Below are 21,269 nucleotides of genomic sequence, written 5' to 3' on the forward strand. Positions count from 1 at the left end.
AGCTTCATCGCATCTGGCTCAGAGAGGAGAGGCATGGCGATTGCCTCACTTCCTCCCAGCATTCTGTTCTGTGTACTCCACCTACCTAATTTTCTGTTCTATCAAGGGCCAATGCAGTTTTTTTATTAACCAATGAAATCAACTCAAAACAGAAGACCCTCCCACATCAATGATCTGAGGGAACTTTGCCACAGCAATAAGGTTAATATTCAGCACTGTTCACCAATTGTTTTTATTGATATGTTCCATGATTTCAACTTTGGCAACTTTCTGTTTAAAGTTATTTTTAATTTAATTGTGTATGGTGGAGTACATGCATCCAAGAAAACATGTTTATAGAAATATCTTGTGTCTCAAACTTTTAAAAACTTTGAATTCTTACTGATCCTTTGAAATTTTGGAGTTGTTAAGGTGTTACTACTTAAATGAGTGCTGGGTTATTTCCTAACTGGAGCTGTCTTCTGAGGGAGTGCCCCACATGTACTGTTTTCCAGGTTTCTGAGATATCGGAAGAGTTAGCTACCCTCCCCAAAAGAGCTCAGCTGGCAGCTGCATTCATAACCTACCTCTCTGCTGCTCCGGAAGGCCTCAGGAAGAACTGTCTGGAAGAATGGACTAAGGCAGCTGGTTTAGAGAGTTTGTATTGAATTATTATGAGCTTTAAATTTCAGTGTGACAAAAATGGCCCTCCACTTCTGTTCCCTTTACTTCTCTTATTTTTTTTTTAACCTGTATGTCACCAGGGATAATATGACTACTTCAGATTTGTTTTTGTAAATTATTTAAATTACTATAAGTTTTCTACTCCTACATCCATATGAGACACAGGCCTCCCTCTGAATTATTTTTAATTTTGCACAATGATAGTCAAGTATGTTATTTATTAGCATTACTATCACATGCCAAGGTAAAATGGGAGGCTCTAACTTTTCTTGTGAATTTTGTGGTTTTTACAGCTTATTGTGACTGAAACATTCATTTGCTCATTCATGAATGCTGTTTATTTTCACTTTTTGCAAAGCTTTTTCCGGGGTTTATGTTTTAATGCACAGGAATGGGCATGAAGCCAATGCATGCCACAGCCTCCTGTGCTGGTCTGTCTGTCAGGTGCTGGTTGCTATGGTGCCAGTCTGTCTGTCTGGTGTTGGTCGCTATGGTGCCAGTCCATCTGTCAGGTCCTGGTTGCTATGATACCAGTCTGCCTCTCAGGTCCTGGTTGCTATGGTACTGGTCTGTCTGTCAGGTCCTGGTTGCTATGATACAGGTCTGCCTGTCAGGTCCTGGTTGCTATGGTACCGGTCTGTCTGTCAGGCACTGGTTGCTATAGTGACTGCTTGATGCTTTTAATTTTCAGAATTTGATCTAAGGAGATTTCTTTGTACTGAAAGTGAGCAGTTGATCTGGAAAAGTGAAGGCCTTCCATCTGATGACCTCTCTGTAGAGAATGCCATTGTGATCCTACAGGTAAGATAGTCTCAGGTATTATGCTGAAAATTGTCTACCCTGTAGTGTAAACATGCTGTAACTCTGAAGCTATTCTTTCTTTAGTTCAATAAAATGGCAAAAAATTGACAATTAAAGTTGATTATCTAGTGTTCAATGAAATTTATTTTCAATTAAATAGAAAAGTGTAAGCTAAGATGGCCTTTTATGATGATAAAATACTTAAAATTGAACTTTGTAGTAATCATAGTTATATTGTAGGGTACCCTGAATTATCTCATACTCCATTTTCTTTCATAAATTTTGTATTTCAATTTAATTTAATTTACCAAACAAAATTCTTCAATGAGAAAAACAGTTTTGGGTTACAAGTTAGAAATGAACATCTGTACATTTTGGAAAATTCTTCATGTCATGTGTTTTCCTACAGTTGAAAATACTTTCTTGGCAGTGAATATGAAAGCCCACTGAGAGCCATGGTTGCAAACATCACAGACTAGAATATAGTACATTGTTCAGTGGCGGCTTCTATACTCTGCACTCAGTCCATTCTGCTTCCTCTTCCCCTCAGTGTCTTTCTCTCACCGCCATCACCGTCATGGCCTCACTGTCTTCTCACAGTTATGCCCTTTTGTTTTGCTTCATGACTCAATCACAAACTTTAAATGAAGTTTGGTTTTATCATTAAGTTGGTGAACCTTTCACATTTTCTACATTTGCTTATTGCATGTGTGCGCATTCATGCATGAAGCTTGACGACGTTGTGCAGGTCTTCTGTGTGGTCAGGCTTGGGGCCAGTGCCATCATCTGAACTGTCCTTGCGGCCTCTGTGAAGTGTGTGCTAACTTTCTTCCTAAGTGAAAGGATTAATGTCCTGTCTGAACAGATAACATTTTGTACATCATTATTTTCTCTCTCTTTCCTCTCTCTAATCTTTTCCTGAACATTGTTCTCATTATTATCTTACCACCCTCAACTGTGTGTGCCTGTGTGCATTAAATGGTCCTCCTTTTGTCCTATTTATTTCTTTAATTTGTTTTGTTTTATTATATCTATTAATTACCTGTCCGTACTTTAGTCTAGGTGTGTTGCCTGGAAGAAGTCACTGCCTACAAATTGAATGGTTTATTAGTATAAATTGATTTTACTGTTTTTTGATTTGTTTTCTGAACAGTTTTTATCTTCTTCTGCACTGACATAGACATCTGGAGTCTCAATTGCTTTTGCAGATAACATGCTGTGTGAGGGTGTCACCTGTGTTCTGTGTATCTCTATCATGCTTGTCATACTTACTGATTCTTCCTTCAAGGTTTTGGACTCATATTCCTTCTGCTCATTTCAGTTATCAAAGAAAGTCATAATTTGCAAGTGTTGATAAGTCTGACATAGTGGTACAGTCATGCTATCCTAGCCTGAGAGGCTAATGCAGGAGGATTTTGGGGAGTTCAAGGTCATCATAGGTTGCATATACATAGTGAGATGATATCACAAAACCTCAGAGCAAAACGAACCACAAACAATTCCCCCAAGAGCTATGATATTTTAAGAATTATTTCCTAAGAATGAATGATGGGGAAGGTTACCTCTAGAAAATATGTTTATGAGAAAATATATGTATATATTGATAATAACAAAAAGACAACTTTGTCTTCAGAATTGGGTTTCATAATCAATATCGAACTTGCCTGTGAATTTAACTTTAATAATAACCTTATATTAAATTTCATTTAATAGTGACAAGTTTTTTGAACTTCTAATTCATCCTCACTGTCCACCCCAAAAACTTACTTGAAAAATAGATTAATTTGCAATTATAGTCTACGTTGTATCCCAAATCTAAGATATGCTAGGTCTGAAATATGTTATAGTTAAATGTGTGATTGGGAAGCACATGCTTAATAACATGTATGAACATACTAGGTAACATTTATAAAATGAATTTGCTAACGATAGGACTTGCTACGTAGCTGAGGGTGACCTCGAACTTCTGATGTTTCTGAGTCCACTTCACAAAGCCCAGTATGTATAGGCTCATGTCAGCACACCAGCTCCCTCTGTCTTAAGGAGTGGATGGAAAGATTTGATCACAGACAGCTTGCCTCTATCTTTCGTGAACATTGGCTTTTACTAATTTCATGTTGACCAATTTCAGTTTTTTTCCATGTTAAAAATGTATCCCTCTCAAAAAAAAAAAATGTATCCCTCTCTCCTCTGCCCACTCACCAGCCTGTTACTCTTCTAAAAGGATTCAGATGAGCCTCTTGTTTCGCATTTCTGTGCAGTGAATGTGATGCATCAGATACCCTAAGCGCAGCGCGCAGGGTAGGACAGGCTGCTCTCCATTATAAGCTCTCTCTTGCCCTCTGCATGCTCATGGCCTGTTTCTCTTACTTTTCTCTGGAAGGTAGCGTGATCTTAGCTCAGTAATTTAGGCCCAGACCTGTGACTTGTTGCTACTAAATGCATTTCTCAGATGTCTTCAGAACCATCATGTTTACTGACATTCACTTCTGTGGCTTCATTTTGTACCAAGAGAAATGGCTGTACCATCATTTCTCTTTGCACCCCCCCCCCCCCGTGTTGCTTATTTCCTTTCCTTGGAGTGATGTTCCTGGAGTGTCAGTCTGCTCACCACAGTGTCCCTCGGTGTATGTAACAAGTGTGCTGGAGTTGTCCCAGTGCTCCAACCTCTGTAGCCACGTTTCCATCGTGGGATTAGCTCCTTTACCTGGATAAACTTTCTTGGCTTAGTTTGACCTGGCTTTTCCTACTCCAAGTCCGTGTGTCCCTGTGTATCTTGTGTACTTCCTCATCATGCAGTTTTCATTTTTGCTTCTTAACTGGACGTGAAGTCATTGAAGGTAAGGAAATTCGTCTTCCTCATTTCTGGACTCTTTGTCTGTATTGGTTGTCACCTAGCACTATAGGTGAACAAATGAAGGAATGGAAGCTCATGATTTTTTATTTGTAACATTGTGCTCGGTGTAATTTTAACTGGATTTTTATCATGGAACACAGAGATAAAATGTACCTTAGAGAGTTTGTCTAAAGTTCTGTGAAGAAGTATATATAAGCTGAAAACTGACTTGTAAGTTGGTATAGATTTGTTACACATACTTTGCTAAAATGAGACACTTAAAAATAAACCTCTTTTTTTTTTCCTGACTGCATCAGATCATTGGTTTAAAATCATGGGTAAGAAATCTTTTAATTTTAAAAGTAATGATGTTGAGGGTGTGACAAAATCTGCTAGAACTGAAATGTTCATTACTGAATGTTAGCAGGAAGCCAGATTCACACACACAGTAACACTGAAGAGGCCATTTGCTAGCCAAGTCCTTTTGCCAGGGGTCGGGCCTTCTTCATACAGTGGAGCATAGAGGCCACTGTAAGCCTGGTGAGGAGCACACAGTGGGTGGGCTTGTGTGAGGAAGCGCAGTGGGAGGAGCTCTGTGTCTCAGAGCAGCTGTTGGAAAGTCCGAACTCTGTTGCTGATGGAAACTGTTTTGGGGAGTTGTTCGTTCCTGCTAACGCCTTCCTCTGACGTACCACGGAAGTTCCTGATATGTTCTGGGGGGCACAGCCGAAGTCTCTGCGTTACACCGACTGTCATGTGTGTTCTTTTATCACTATAGCAAATGTGTTGTTCTTTAAGTGAGAAAATTTCAGAAAAATTGATTTGTTGTTTAAAACCATTTACTAGGGCTGGAGAGATGGCTCAGTGGTTAAGAGCACTGACTGCTCTACCAGAGGTCCTGAGTTCAATTCCTAGCAACCACATGGTGGCTCACAGCTATCTATAATGAGACTTGGTGCCCCCTTCTGGCATGTGGGCACACATGGAAAGAATGCTGCACACATAACAAATAAATAAATAAATAAATAAATAAATCTTAAAAAAAATAAAACCATTTACTAGATAATGATTATTTAAAACTATCATATAGATAGTGCTGGAGAGATGACTCAGTGGTTATAGCACTGACTGCTTTTCCAGAAAACCTGGTTCAATTCCCAGTGAGCTACAGGTGGCTCACAGCTCTCTCTCTAACTTTAGTTCTAGGGGACCTGGCACCCTCACCCAGGCATACATGAGGCAAAACATTAATGTACGTAACATAAAAATAAACAAAAATATCACCTAGGCAATGTGCATTTTCTGTTTGTATGGAGGGCAGCGTCAGTGCTTAGAGCTCTACCAGTGTGAGACAGACAGTCTGTGGAAAGGAGTTCCTATTTCTCTCGACCCTGATGGATGGATTGCCTGTCAGTGTCCCTCTCAGGAAGTCTGCGGAGTATGCTCACTTTATAGTAGTTAGATTTAATTGTTTATCACTCGATCCTAGTAGTTTATCTAAGTGCTTTTTGGTACATTTACAAGCCACACCGTCTCTTCCACTTTGTGCTTGATAGAGTTGTGTTCTACAAAGACACAGAAAAGCTAATTTTGCAATGGGCTGACAAGTTTTAGGAACTTATTTTTATTTAAATAAAACTTCACCATTATTTAAAAAGGTTTTTCCCCCCTAGAGTCGTGTGTGCCCATTCCTGATAGATCCGTCTTCACAGGCGACAGAGTGGTTAAAGACACATCTGCAGGACTCACGCTTGGAAGTTATTAACCAACAGGTATGCACCACTTATAACCTAGGTCCTGACTGCAGATGAACCAGCAGTGAATCCAGCTCAGGGCTGCAGCAAGAAGACACGTGCAGACTGAGCTGCTCGCGGTGTTGCTCTGGGAATCTGGGCCGCAGGTCTGTCACTTCCAGCAAAGCCGCAAGCACATTGTTTTTGTGCTAGTGACTCATCTGAGCCCTGGGAGTTCCAGAGTGAGTGGAGGAGGCACAGCTCCTCCTCCTCCAAGGAGCTAAGGAGACAAACCTTTACACTGTGCTCCAGTTAGTGTCAAGTGAACTGTAGTTGTAGTGCTTTGGCAGTGACCCTCACTGCCCAATTTGCCTGACTAAGGAAATTATTGTGGTCTTAATCAAGTTTGTAAGGATCAACATTTGATTAGGTTTTATAGATACTCTTAAGGTATTTGAAAAATTATTTCCAAATTTCACATTCCCTATAAAAGTTTTTATCTCATTTGTATGTGGTAATATAGCTGGAAATTAAGTGATGTATAATATATAGACATTTGTTATGTACCAGTTGGGATAATTCTTGAGAAATGCATTCTTAGGAAATTCTCCAGTATGAACATTGAATACATCCCCGTATCTGACATTGTAGCTTGCCATGCGCCTGGCATATTACAACCTCTGGCTTTCAGGCCAGAGGCCTGTGCAGCAGGTTATTGGTGGCACTATACCAGGATAGTAGCAGTGCATGATGTTATTTAACTCATCTAAACAAAGACTGGGTACAGAAAAGCATAAATGATAAAAAATAAATATATAAGGGCAGGTTGTGTAGAGGGAGAAACCAGCAGCACTGGAGGGCATCATCGGTGAGGTAGTACATATCTGGATGTTGTGACAGTCCAGGAACTTCCAGGCATGCCCAACTTGCAGCTAGCTTTTTTTTTTTTTTTTTTTTTTTTTAAGTAAGTAGAAAGAAAACATTGGTTAAATATTGATAAAATACAGCCAGGTGCACAGGTGCATCCTCAAGCATCAGGTCTGCACACCGTCAGTGTGGTGTACTTACAGGCAGCTAGCAGTCATACGGATACACTCCAGAGTCACCACAACTGACACCCATGATATCACCATGTCACATTAGGGGAAGTGTGACTCTGGTCATCTTGTGGGGTCTGCTGTTGACTGAGTCGTGGGCAGTGTATCATTCTCCTCTGCTTTCACTTAGGAGATTTTTCATTTGTTTTCCTTCCACGTGGAGGCTTGGAATAATATTTAAAACTTGGCTTTTGCTAGACAGAAAGCCTAAAAATTCCTGATCCTAATATTCCTTTCACAATATTAATCCTTGCTTATAAAGACAATTTTACAGGAATTTTTCATCTTGTTTTTTTAAACTTGGAACACAGTGAAGTGGTTTCTTTGAATACATGGACATTTATTGCAGATAGAGATTGGAATTTTATTTTTGTAACAACTTGTAAGTATAGTGTAAACTTGATGGGAGCTTTTGTATCGTGGCGGACATGAACGTTTGCCATTCAGTTGGCACACACTTGCTTATAGGTATACAGGATGAGAATGCTCTAAAGATCTGCTCTCCAAATCATATTTATGATTAGCAGTAATATAGTAGACACTTAGAATTTAATAGGGAAGGAAGAGCTTGTGTTGGTTGGATTTTTTGTCACAATAATTTTAAAGCTTTATTTTTCTTATGTGTACTTCTGTTGGTATCTTCATTCATTGTTTATAAGATCATTTGTAAGCATTAAGAGAAAGAACTAGTATGTGCTTTCCTTTATTACCACAGGACAGTAACTTTATCACAGATCTCGAGTTGGCAGTGCGTTTTGGGAAAACCCTCATTATACAAGAGATGGATGGGGTGGAGCCTGTTCTTTATCCACTGTTGAGACGAGATCTGGTTGCTCAAGGTAAATGTTTGAGTTTCTTGAGTACCAATTTTTAAAACCAGGAACAAGCTTACAAAAGTCCCTTCTGGTGCAGCCACATAAGAAATACTTAATTGTCCCACAATGCAGTGTGGGGCAAAGTTCACACGGATTTTCCGTTGTCATTGCAAGTTGTGACAGTGTATGTAATTGTTGTCCTTGGGGATGCTCACTAGAGACTCAGGACTTTTCACTCAGGGTAGCTGTTTACGCATGCACTTTCTGAAAAGAAAGCACATGCTTAGCACACCCATGACATGTGCAAACAGTTTGAGCACAGCTAGCCACTCTTACCAGTTCTGAGAACTGTGAGAATTTTTCTGAAGCCCTAGTCCCAGATGCTGCTTATAGACTGACTACTTTTGCAAGCAAGCTTTTTTTAAAAAAATATTTTTTTATGGTTTATTTAACTTTTATTTTATGTGCATTGGTGTGACGGTGTCAGATCCCCTGCAACTGGATCTTCAGACTGTTGTGAGCTGCCATGTGGATGCTGGGAATTGAACCCGGTTCCATCTGAGCCATCTCTCCAGCCCCTGCAAGCAAGCTTTTTTTTTTTTGAAGATATCTGCACTTCTTCATGAACACCTCGTATGGCTTTACGGAAATGCTTATGAGGTCCTTCCATGCCCTGACATTATATGAGATAAACATGTGACTTTTCTGGGCATAGCTAACAGTGAGTCAACGCTGGGACTCCCAATTTTTTAGTTGCTCATACTTTATTCACAGGACTTCCTGTGGCATAGATGCCTTTGAATTTCCCATGTTCTTGTAATTTCCTAATAAACTCTCGGCTCATCATTCTGGATTTAGATGGAATCATCTTTTTGCCTCAGGAAGCATTTTTCAGGTTTAGCTATGTCAAATAATTCTGTATGCATTACGTTTGGTTAATTTTCATAAGTATTTCATGTACTGTAGGCGGAGTCTGCTTGTTTGCTCCCAGCCACCCAGACACGAAATAAACACACGGAAACTGTATTAATTAAAACACTACTTGGCCTATTAGCTTACGCATATTTCTAGCTAGCTCTTCTATCTTAAATTAGCCCATTTCTGTTAATCTGTGTATTGCCACATGGTTTGGTCTACCAGTAAGGTTCCATCTAAAATCCAGAATCTGTCTCTTTAGGTGGCTACATGGCTTCTCTGATTCCGCCTGCTCACTCTTCCTCTATCTGCTTGGAATTCCTGCCTTGCCCTATTCTGTACCGCAATAGGCCCAAAGTGACTTATTTATTAACCAATGTTATTCATAGCATACAGAGGGGAATCATACATCAATGTATCATTGAAATTTGTGCAAATTTTGTTCTTTGCAAGTTTAATTTTCTTTGAAGATTAATTGTCATATTTTTTGTATGATGTTATTTTTTATCACTTTAGTTTGTTGAATCTTGTTAAGAAAAATATCTGAAAGTCAGTTTTGAATTTGTCTCTTTGTTTTGGTCTTGTGATTTTTGTTTGTTAAAGTATACCCTGAATCCTTGTCATTATGAAATACTCTGTAACTCTAGAAGTCTTTCAAGTTTAATAGTTTATGATGCTACAGTACTATTCTATAGTTTATGGGTGACTTGTGTTGAGTCAGTGTTTCCATTGCTGTGACGCATGCTTATAAAAATCAACTTAAACAAGGAAAGATTTTTTTTGACTCATGGTTTAGAGATTCCAGGCCACCTTAGGATGCATTGTTCTGGGTTTATGGGGAGGCATTGTATCTTGGAAGGGGCGCTGGAGCAGAGTAGCAACTGTAATGGTGGTCGGGAAGCAGAGCAGTCAAGTGATGGGGTCGGGAAACAGAGCAGTCACATGAGAGTAATTATAAACAGATGGATGTGTTAACATGTCGTTTTACCATCCATACCTTAAAATGTCAAGGAATTACTTTGCTTTAAATGTACATAAAAAGAACAGAGAGGTAGATGCCATGTGAACAGCAGTGTGATAGTAGATCTTCACTATCAATTAGACTGAGAGATTTCCTAGAGACAGTAAAGCAAACCTAGGTGACACGGACGGATTTCCAGAGAAGGCAGATGAGGACACCAGTGTGATCAACGGTTTAGTTCAGTCTAACAGTGAACAGAGCTGTGTGACTAGACTGTGGGAGAGGAGGAAAACTGGAGAGTGGGATCCAGCCTTCTATAGTTACTCTCTTTCGTGTGACAAGAACAGCTAAATGACTTCAGAATTTCAAATATGATACAGTCGTATTCATTACATTCCTCATATCCTATATTGGCCTTCTAGATTGTTCTACATTGGCTTTCTAATCTTACTCATCTCACATGTATCTACTACTTTGTATACTTTAGTTACATCTCACCACAGGTGAGTTTGCACAATAATTTCCATGTTTTGTCTGGCTCATTTCCTTTATTTAATGCCCTCTAAGCTCACTCATGCATTAGCAAGTGATCAAACAGCACTCTATATGTTTATATACTGTGTCTGCAGTATGCTCGTCTGCTGATGGACTCTTGAAGGTTTTTCTTCTTGGCTACAATAGTAATGGTGTGGTGAATGTTTGAGGCTGCAAATCTTGTTTGGAAATGATGTATCCTAATCAGCTTTTTGTAATATCCAAGTAAGAGACGAGTCCTTCGGAGCATTATGTCCCCAGTGACCTACTTCCTCTAAATAGTTTTTATCTGTGGTTCCTGCCTTCCACTAAAGCTTCCAAGTCAGGAAGCCATCCCTGGAGAAATCCCTGATTCCATCAGACTTTGATTCAGTCACTTCCCTGCCGCCCACTCGCTGATAATCAGGATTTTCACGTGTCTGTAGACATTCAGAGTCAAACCATCACACGCTGGTTTTGGTTGTGGGTGTATACATCGGAGAGGGATTCCTGGTCATTGTAGGGTGCTAGTTTTAATTTCTTCAGGAACTTCTATGAGGCTTTTTGTAATAGGACACCACTCTTCATTCAGCTACTGGTTCTTTTTTTGTGCCTGTTTTCCCATAGTAGCCATCCACACAGAGGTGAGGCAGCACAGAAGCTTGCCTTTGCGTTTACCTGGTGATGAGCAATGCTGAGCCTATTTCATTCTTTGCTGGCCATTGTAATTTCTTCTTTGGAGAAATGTTATTTCGATCCTATTCTATTTTTAATTGTGTTACTTGCTTTTATGCTATTTATAATACTTTATAAATTTTGGATGTTGTCTTTAAAATAGTTTGCAAATATTTCCCCCCAGTCTCTATGTCATCTTTTTATTTTGTGGATAATGCATGTCTTTGTAACTACTCAAATTTTTATATTCCTAGATTTTTATTTTATATCTAAAGTACTAGTACAATAAGTACCTTTTAACTAAACAATTTAGAAATTGGGAATAATATGTGATTACTTTTGACATATATAAACAACTCTTTCAGAAAAAATTGGAATATGAGCATACAGCCAATATTAAAACAATACCCATTATAAGTAGGTATCCTATTGTTACTTCTTTATCCCAGGATTATCTTGATCTTATTTGACTGTAAATGCTAAAGTTGAACATTTAGCAGGAACTCAAGGAAGAGTGAAATCCACAAGGAAAGAGCATGTCTTGTCTGTGTGTATGGTTTAAGCACAAAGCCTGTTTTTCAGTAAAATGTAGTTTCTGAATGTTAATGAATTTGTCATAGTTGTCTTTGAATGTCAGGGAAACTCACTGCCATATAGTTTTTTTTTTTTAGTCTATATGCAAAATATTCTTGCAAACAGTTTTTTAAAACTTTCACAGGAGGTTCATAGACTATACAGAAGTTTCAGGACAACTAATTGTGTTTGTATGTGTGTTTTTGATAGGTCCACGGTATGTGGTACAAATAGGTGACAAAATCATTGACTACAATGAAGATTTCCGCCTTTTCTTGTCAACAAGAAATCCAAATCCCTTCATCCCACCTGATGCCGCGTCCATCGTGACTGAGGTGAACTTCACCACGACCAGAAGTGGACTTCGAGGGCAGGTGTGTGGGCGTGAACACTTACAGAGCCGTGTTGGCTAGGAATGGATTTGTTAGGATAGAATTAATGTTTGAGATTAAAGATGGTTTTTTAAGTGTACATACTTTCATTTGTACATTCTTTGCTTTTCCTCTGCAAAGAAATGTGTGTTGATTTTTAGTGCCTTCACTTTTTCACTCATTTAACAGTCTTATTTTCTTCTTTCACTCTCTATAATAACATGTACATCTGTGTAATTTTGACTATTGAATTTCAAAGCTGCTACTTCAAAATATTCTTTTCTTATGCCATAAGGCTCTCCAAATATTTATACTTTGCATTATAATTCTTACATATCAATATTTGAACAGTCACTCAGAATTTATTGAAAAATTATTCTTTGCTCTGCAAGCTCACCTTAGTAGTGGGTGTAAGGAGCACTGCAGGCCTTCCTATGGCAAGAGCACAAGGTACAGATAGTTCCAGGAGAGGGGAGTGGGAAAAACATACAGATTAATAGGAACAATTAAAAAATACTTTTATCATAAAAAAGAAATCTATTTTCCAACATGACTGGAATGTTGGATTTTCCTAAGAATAGTATAGGAAGTATAGGAAAGTTCTCTTTTAAAAAAAATTGATACTATTTTTATTTTCATTGAGTTGTTTTTGAAATTGCTTTATTTTCAAATTAGCATACAAAATAATAGATACTACTATGGCATTTTTGAGGAAAATGTGTTTTTCTGTTTGTCTTTTTAATTGTAATAATATTTGTTGGTACAAAATGTTATTTCAATGTTGTTTTGATGATGTGATATTTAATTTTTGAATTATTTATCTGTGTGTCTACATGTATATATCTATGGGTATCTGTGGTCTATGATGTGTATGTTAGGGTCAGAGGACAACTTGAAGTCATTTCACCACATACATTCTGAGGATCAGACTCAGGTAATTAAACTGTGGCAGGTGCCTTCACCCACTAAGCCATCTCACTGGCCCTGATAATGTAATGTTTTAATATGTCTTATATCATAAGTAAATGTTTGTTAGTAGCTAATACGAGTTCCATAGTTTTCATATTTTAATCTAACTTTAGAATGAAATTCTTCATACTTAACAAATACTGTGATTTTTACATATTTTTCATTGCAGTGATTGCTTTTGACATCTATTTTCTGTTTCTTGTCAGGTACAAATGTGGAAGTATCTTATACTTAATTAGAAAGAATCAAATGATGTCACATTTATCTCAGTACTTGTATTTGCTCATTTCCAAGGCCTGGTCAAAATCTTTACTCTCTTTTAAAGAGCATTGTTGGAGTTTCTTCTTTTGTTTTTCTTTTTTAAGCTTTTAGCCTTAACTATTCAGCATGAAAAACCTGATCTAGAAGAACAGAAAACGAAACTGCTGCAGCAGGAGGAAGATAAGAAGATACAGCTAGCCAGACTTGAGGAGTCTCTGTTGGAGGTAATGAGCTCTCAGCCTAGTTTCCTATTGCTGCTTCTTTATCAGATACAAGCCACAAGTGTGACCCATAAGGTGTATGATGTTTCCAGAGTGGTACAAGTTATCTTAAAGTCACAATTCTAACAGAAAACAAGGATCTCTCTCTCAGAATGAATATCAGAGGGAGTTATTGTGGATGGAAGTTTCTGTACTGCCTAGTTCCACAGCCATTCAGTCCCAAAGAAACACACAGAGGCCTACATTAATTATAAACTGCTTGGCCAGTTAGCTCAGGCTTATTATTAACTAGCTCTTACAACTTAAATTAACCCATAATTCTTGTTTTGCCACGTGGCTTGTACCTTTTCTCAGTAAGGCATTCTTATCTTGCTTCCTCTGCATCTGACTTGTTACTGCGTCTCTGCCTTTCCTCTTCCCAGAATTCTCCTAGTCTGGTTGCCCCACCTATACTTCCTGCCTGGCTATTTCAGTGTTTTATTAAATCAATACGAGTGACAAATCTTTACAGTGTACAATAGCATTATCTGACAATAAGTTATAATTAAAATAAACTGTTCTAAATTAATAATTCCTTTTTATTGTGTTGTTTCATTATTCATTATAAATTTGGGATTTCAAGTGACATTAAAATTAGCATGAAATTATGACTAAATATGTAACTGTTTACTTTTGGTTATTATATATTAATATAATATATTAGATACTAATATATCTAATGTTATATTTGTAAATATAAACTGTAGTTAATTTGATATAGGATACATAATGTTGAAATTTTTTAAAAAGTATTTTTATCACATTAATAGTTAACATGTTTACATGCTTCATTTAATTGATTTTCTTAATATTATAATAATTTTTTATTATTTATTGTTAATTTCTTTTATTATTAATTTATTCTGCAGACACTTGCTACATCTCAAGGCAATATTTTGGAAAATAAGGATTTGATTGAATCTTTGAATCAGACAAAAGCAAGCAGTGCGCTTATTCAAGACTCACTTAAAGAATCTTATAAACTCCAGATTTTCCTTGACCAAGTAACTATTTCCTTTGCTGTGTTTTTATGTCAGCTTTCCTTAAATATTTGTGTTAACTTGGTAGAACATGTGCAGTCAGATCTTCAGGGAAATGATTTTGTCAATAATGAAAGCCATTCCAAAATACCAGAGCCTGGGTTGTGATTCCTGTTTTAGGGAGGCAGGTAAGATGCCTCTCACACTGAGTATGGTCAGCTCCTGTCCACCCTGGTGGCTTCGACATCATCTGCTACCTTGTTACTTATGGTAGAGATGTGCTTGACGATGAAGTTAACAGCGAGTTTTGAAAAGGGGTGTGAGAGAACATCTTTGCCAGCTGTGTCAGTTGGCTTTCCATTACTTTAGTGAATACCTTGGAAATCAACTTGTAATAAAGGGTTCATTGATCATTTACTTGTTGCTTCGGGGCTGTGCAAGGCAGGCAGCAAGCACATCACAGTAGGAAGATTTGGTGAAACTCTCATCTCTTGTCGTATGTGTGAGAGAGGGCCTGAGAGACTATGGGGAGTGCGGGAAACTAGGGTCCCACAGTGGGTCCTCTTTGAAGGCACTGCATTCACTATACTGAGAGCTCCCCCAGTGCCCCCTCTTAAAATGTCCTTCCCTCTCTGACAACACCATGGGCTTCAGGTAAGATGTTAACATGCAGACTCTCAGGGAAGAGTTTAAATCCAGACATCTAAACTGTGGCACCATTCTTAGACGTCTCTCTGTCTCAGTCCCTCCCTCCCTCCATCCCTCCCTCTCTTTTGTATTTTTGGCAGGGTCTTAGGCTGTAGTCTGTATTAGTCAGGGTTCTCTAGAGTCACTGAACTTATGGAATGAATCTATCTCTGTATATAAATGGGATTTATTGGAATGACTTACAGGACTTTAGCCTATAAGTCATTATAATAAATCTTAAATATTTGTGTTAATGTGGTAGAATTGTGTAGTCAGATCGAATCCAACAGTGGCTAGCTGTGCACAGAAAGTTAAGAATCTAGTAGTTGCTCAGTCCTACAAGGCGGGTGTCTCAGCTGGTCTTCTGTACAGCCAAATCCCAAAGAGTGAAGAAATGGACTTGCTGGCAACACAAGACCAAGTAGGCAGAGAGCAAAAGCTTCCTTCTTCTGTGTCCTTATATAGAATTCAAGCAGAAGCTATGGCCCATGATAAAGGTATTTTTTCCCATCTCAAGATTTGAAGTAAAGACATGCGTCTTCAAAGATGTGTGTTTTCTCACCTCAACGGTCCAAACTAGAAGTGAATTCACCCACTTCAAACCAAGCAGAAAATCTGTTACAGGTGTGCCCACTATTTCTAGGTTGTAGTTCATTCCAGATATAGTCAAGTTGACACCATGGCCATCACAAGTCCTAACTGGCTTGGCACCCAGCTGGCTTAAGACTTGCAGTGATCTTCCCCTTCAGCCCCCTGAGTGCCAGGATGACAAGGGTGGGTCACTGTGCTCAGCAGATTTTTATCTTAAGACAAGTTAAGTATACTAATTGGGTCATATACTATTTCTTTTCAAACATTTTCTTCCATAGTCAGAGTAGACAGTCAATGTGAGCATCTGAACCACTCTCTTACAGTTGCCTTGGAATCCTTCTTACGCTTTGATGATTCTAGTAGCGAAGCTCCAGCCTTTCATCACTTTTTCTCCTGCACAGTGCGATTGAGCTTTGCTGGAAACTCATATCGCTGTGGATTTTCAGGCAGCAGCCTGACCTTTAGCACACTGACATTCTAGAGTTATTGGGCGCGCTGATGTTCTTAAGTTATTTCTGTTCCCCTTGATGACTTTTCTGTTTCTCCTTTCCAATACTTCCCCACTCTTGTTCACATTTTACTCTCGTCTATTGCTTCGAATAGAGCTCTGTTGAAACCAGAATAAGACCAAAAACCAAAGCCTGATTCGAGTCCAGTCAATCCCACCTGCCATTGCAAAGCTAACCTTGATAGGCATTGACTGCAGTCTTTCCCACAGCATTGTGAGCACTGTGCCTTCTCTTATGCAGCAAGCGTTGATGGTCTGTAGATGGGACCCACCAAAGTCATATTTGTATTTGCAGCATGGTAACGAGAACATGAGACCCCACCTGCATTCAGAGCCTTGCAGCCATTTATCCTATTCTCCTGGGCTGTTTGTCAGAAAGGCAGCCCCCGTTTTATTAAATACAGATGTCATGACCACCTCTATCAGTCACATTCCCTGCCTCTGCTCCAACAACCTGTTCTTGCTTGAAGTGCTCTCGCAGGATGGCACGCCATGCTCCTGCATCACCTAAACGACCTGCCCCCACCCACTGTTCATTCTTTCTTCATCTCCAATACTCGTGGTTTGACTAGGACCAATCCATGAACCATTTGTGATTCTACCATGTTATGGTTAGAAAAATATTTCCGATGTCTTGCTATAATGTGAATGTTTGAGCCTCACTCTTAAATTCCTATGTAGACACCTCTTCTCTGCTGAGGTAGGGTTAAGAGGGGCACCTTTGTGGAGTGAAGGTCTCCTGGGTCAGGAGAAGAGTTATCATTGCATCATAAAAGAGGGCAAAGGAGGCGAGCTTGCCTTCCACTCTGGAAGGCACAAAAAGAATTGCCGGACTCCAGGGATCGGGAAATGAGCCTTCAGTAGACATCAGATCTGCTGGTGCCTTAGCCTTGGACTTCCTGCCTCCAGAATCCATTCTGTGTGCTTTCTCAAAGCACTCTGAGTGAGTGAAGACATTTTGTCCTCAGCTTTGTATAAATAAAGATGCTAATTACCTTAAATTACAGAAATTCTTCTTCATCTTGATTTGTTCTGTAAGAACAGAGTCTAGGGCTAGGTGTGTACAGTGGCCTGCAGGTGGCAGTAAAGCACTGGATGAGATGATCCCTCTTCTGTCTCCACTAACCACTAACCATCCACAGGAGCGGGATGCCTATCTGCCTTTGGCTGAGAGTGCCAGCAAGATGTACTTCATCATCTCTGACTTGTCCAAGATTAATAACATGTACCGCTTCAGTTTGGCTTCCTTTCTCCGAATTTTCCAACGAGCTCTGCAGAACAAGCAGGTGAGTTGTTGACCCAGCAGCTAGAGATGTGCTGGAGGCCACTTAAATGTTGAACTTACACTAGTACATTTTTCAGAAAAGTTTTATTATATATTTCAGAGGATCACATGTAACAGTTTTAAATTTCCTTTAGGTGAGACCATTTCTTTAATTCTGTTCTATATTCTTGACAAACTATTATAGTGTTGTTTGGAAACAAAGGAACAGTTTATGGTCTAAGAAAAGTTAATATTAAGTGACCCCTCAAACACCAATAATTCACAAGTGTTTGTAAAGGAAATAAATTGTCTACTTAGTCATATCACCTGAGCTGTCTCTTTGCCATTTGAGACTCTAATATACACAAAGCATTGTTCTCTACAACAGAGGCAAAACTATACACTGCTTTAGCAGGCTTGCTCTCCTTGGGGAAGCTTGACAAACTATCTCACTAAGTAGGGGTTTGGCTATGACACAGCAGGGATGTGTTCTGTGTGTCTGGGAGTTCAGCTGAGACTTGAGGGTGTGGCTCAGGTATAGATTCTTCAGTTCTCTGTTGAGTACCAAGGGAGAAGACTTGATGAATAGTTTCTTCACCACAGAACCACTATGGCAGGGTTGATATTTCAGCACAGAGTAGATGGACTTCTTATATGATACTTCGGAATCAAATATATTTATTCTGGTGAATAAGACAGAAGTGGAATCACATTTTGTAACATTTTTGAAGACTTGTATTGTCCCAAACAACTAAAAGTCTGTCCATATTCAAAACAAGCAAATAGACACCACCTCTTAGTGATGAAACTGTTCAGGAATTGGAGTGTCACACTTAAAAAAAAAATCTTTGATTTTTCCTTAAATTCTTAGAGTTGGGTAGCTGAGGGGAAAATGCATGTTACTAAGCTCTTTGATAAATGCTGACTACATACTCTTCAGAAATGTGTTCCGTTGGTAGATGGCTGTGCTTATGACGCCTTTCCAGTCCGTACAGGAGCCAGCACAGCTGCTTTCCTTCCCATGCTCGTGCTCCTGGGCATGTATGGAATCCCAATGCTGTTACAGATCACTTGTGAGAAAATAAATGTAGCTGTGTTTGATATTTGTACTTTTCTCTTGCTGAACACAGTTTCTACATCTTTTTTTTTTACGTTATTAATATTTTCAGACTTCCTCTGGGCGGTGGTGGCACACGCCTTTAATCCCAACACTCGGGAGGCAGAGGCAGACAGATCTCTGTGAGTTCGAGACCAGCCTGGTCTACAAGAGCTAGTTCCAGGACAGGCTCCAAAGTTACAGAGAAACCCTGTCTCGACAAACAAAAGCAAGCAAACAAACACACACATTTTCAGACTTCCTTACATGTTAAGAACCTTACACTTTTGTAATGTGTTGTACCTATTTTTACTTTATTTTCTGCCTTTTCACTTAACTTAAGAAATAATTTTGCAAAACCAAGACCATCAAAATTGTGACTCATGTTTTTTGCATTTGATATAATGCTGTCCTTTATTGTTTTAGAAGAGAATCTTCACTGGCGTTGACTGCTTAGTATTTTCACCAAGGATGCTATATAGTCCTTTGATTATAAACAATGATCTTATTTTTCCCAATACCTATCCCACTGATATATATTATTTTGATATGTTTATATACTCAAATTTGAAGTAAAGTTTTATGTAATAAAGAACTTGTGCCTTGGGGAAAGATTTTGCCAGCAAAAATTAGCCTGCTCTATCATGGTGAAAAGAAGTATTTGTACAACTGAAGGTCATAAGGACATTTAAAGTTTACACACTGTGACTCTGATGAGGATCTCCAAAGTGACCCACAGGAAACTGGTAGACATTGGGTGTCTGGGAGACTGAGAGTAAGCAGTGCTCTGGTGGGTTTTGTGGCCATTTCCTGCAGTAAGCCATTTTTGTGCTGATTTTGTGTAGACACACCAATGAGGTCAGCCGTGAGTGTCTTTGTGTAGTGTTTGCCTTCCTCTGGTATGTGTCTTAGTCTGTGTGCATCTGCCATTGTCGCCATAGTGATCTGTGTGCTAGCCAATAAAGCATGTCACATGATTCTTCACACATGTTCTTCATTCAGCCTTTTGGATTCTGAAAATCCTCTTTTCCTTGTTTTAGAACCCTACTGCACGAGAGTATATAGTTCCCTTAAGACAAATAGTAGATTTCAAGAAGATAAGGAATGCTGAAATGTTATTAGCATGGTTGATGTGGGAATGATTTCTTATTATTAAAGAAACTGCCTAGGCCCATTTGATAGGCCAACCCTTAGGTAGGCAGAGAAAACAGGATGCTGGGAGAAAGAAGCTGAGTCAGGAGTTGCCATGATTCTCCCACTCCAAATAGACTCAGGTTAAGATCTTCTCTGGTAAGCCACCTCATGGGCTACACAGATAATCAGAAATGGGTTAGATTAATATGTAAGAGCCAGCCAGTAAGAGTCTACAGATAACGGGCCAGGCAGTGTTTAAAAGAATACAGTTTCCGTGTAATTATTTCAGGGCATAAGCCTGCCATGTGGGAGCCAGTGCTGCCGGAACGCAGCGTGCCCCGAAATAATTACACGGAAACTGTATTCTTTTAAACACTGCCTGGCCCGTTATCTGTAGCCTCTTACTGGCTAGCTCTTACATATTAATCTAACCCATTTCTGATAATCTGTGTAGCCCACGAGGTGGCTTACCAGAAAAGATCTTAACCTGTGTCTGTGTGGAGTGGGAGAATCATGGCGACTCCTGACTCAGCTTCTTTCTCCCAGCATCCTGTTCTGTTTTCTCCGCCTACCTAAGGGTTGGCCTATCAAATGGGCCTAGGCAGTTTCTTTATTAATAAGAAATCATTCCCACATCATTTCCCCTTTTTCTGTTTAAACAAAAAAGAAAGGCTTTAACTTTAACATAGCAAAATTACATATAATAAAACAGTTATCAAGTAAAAATTACAATAATCTTTATCACTACACATGGTCCTTAGTTTTGACTGGTATTTAAAAATTGAAAGTATTAAGTATGTAATCAAACAGTGTGATATGATACTGTGTTGGCTGAAACATTTTGGTAAAAAAGTAAATATGTATACTTCTCAGTAACAATTGTTCTGTGTTAGATAATATTTGATTGGATAGTACTGACCCATTATGTGTACATGTGTATAGTTATATGCACATTTAAATTTATTTTCATATAATCTTATAAATATAGAGTAAAAAACTCTAGCTTACAAGTGTTTTAGAATAAAGTCCATTTTAATTCTTCATTTCCCGTGTGATGTTATGTAGTAAACTGTTGATGGAGCTGCAGGCTGCGTTCCTGCCTCCCGGCCGCCTGCCTAGCTTATACCCCAAAATAACAACACACAAACTGTATTCATATAAACACTGCTTGGCCCTCTAGCTCTAGCCTCTAACTGGCTAATTCTCATATTTTGACTAACCCATTTCTAATAATATGTGTAGCTCCAGTCTTATCGGGAAAGATTCAGCATGTCTAACCTGGCGGCTTGCTTCATCGCATCTACTTGGGAGAGGGGAGCATGGCGTCTGAGCTCACTTCCTCTTCCTCCCAGCATTCTGTTCTGTTTACTCCACCCACGTATGTTCTAACCTATCAGGGCCAAGCAGTTTCTTTATTAATTAACCAATGACCTTCTTCCATCAGTAAACAGTCATTAACAGTTTAATTCTTCATTTCCTGTGTGAGGTTGCGTGGTAAACAGTTAAGGAGTGCCAGTTCCACACCTTTCACTGGAAACCTAGCTCCATTTCTCTTAACCATTACAA

At 38.9% G+C, this 21,269-nt stretch overlaps 1 protein-coding gene across 1 annotated transcript in view; it reads left to right on the top strand.

Moving 5' to 3' along the window:
* Positions 1 to 21,269, top strand: part of Dync2h1 (dynein cytoplasmic 2 heavy chain 1) — a 226,796-nt gene that overhangs the window by 120,567 nt on the left and 84,960 nt on the right. Inside the window, exons 62-69 of the mRNA XM_050130242.1 lie at positions 495 to 636; positions 1,355 to 1,464; positions 5,974 to 6,072; positions 7,846 to 7,969; positions 11,793 to 11,956; positions 13,288 to 13,407; positions 14,313 to 14,447; positions 17,352 to 17,495. Of these exons, the coding sequence (XP_049986199.1) occupies positions 495 to 636; positions 1,355 to 1,464; positions 5,974 to 6,072; positions 7,846 to 7,969; positions 11,793 to 11,956; positions 13,288 to 13,407; positions 14,313 to 14,447; positions 17,352 to 17,495 (1,038 nt within the window). The remainder of the gene's footprint in view (positions 1 to 494; positions 637 to 1,354; positions 1,465 to 5,973; positions 6,073 to 7,845; positions 7,970 to 11,792; positions 11,957 to 13,287; positions 13,408 to 14,312; positions 14,448 to 17,351; positions 17,496 to 21,269) is intronic.

The sequence above is a fragment of the Alexandromys fortis genome, unplaced genomic scaffold (assembly GCF_014885135.2).
Source record: "Alexandromys fortis isolate MF-2015 unplaced genomic scaffold, M_Fortis_MF-2015_v1.1 scaffold_311, whole genome shotgun sequence".
NCBI lineage: Eukaryota > Metazoa > Chordata > Mammalia > Rodentia > Cricetidae > Alexandromys > Alexandromys fortis.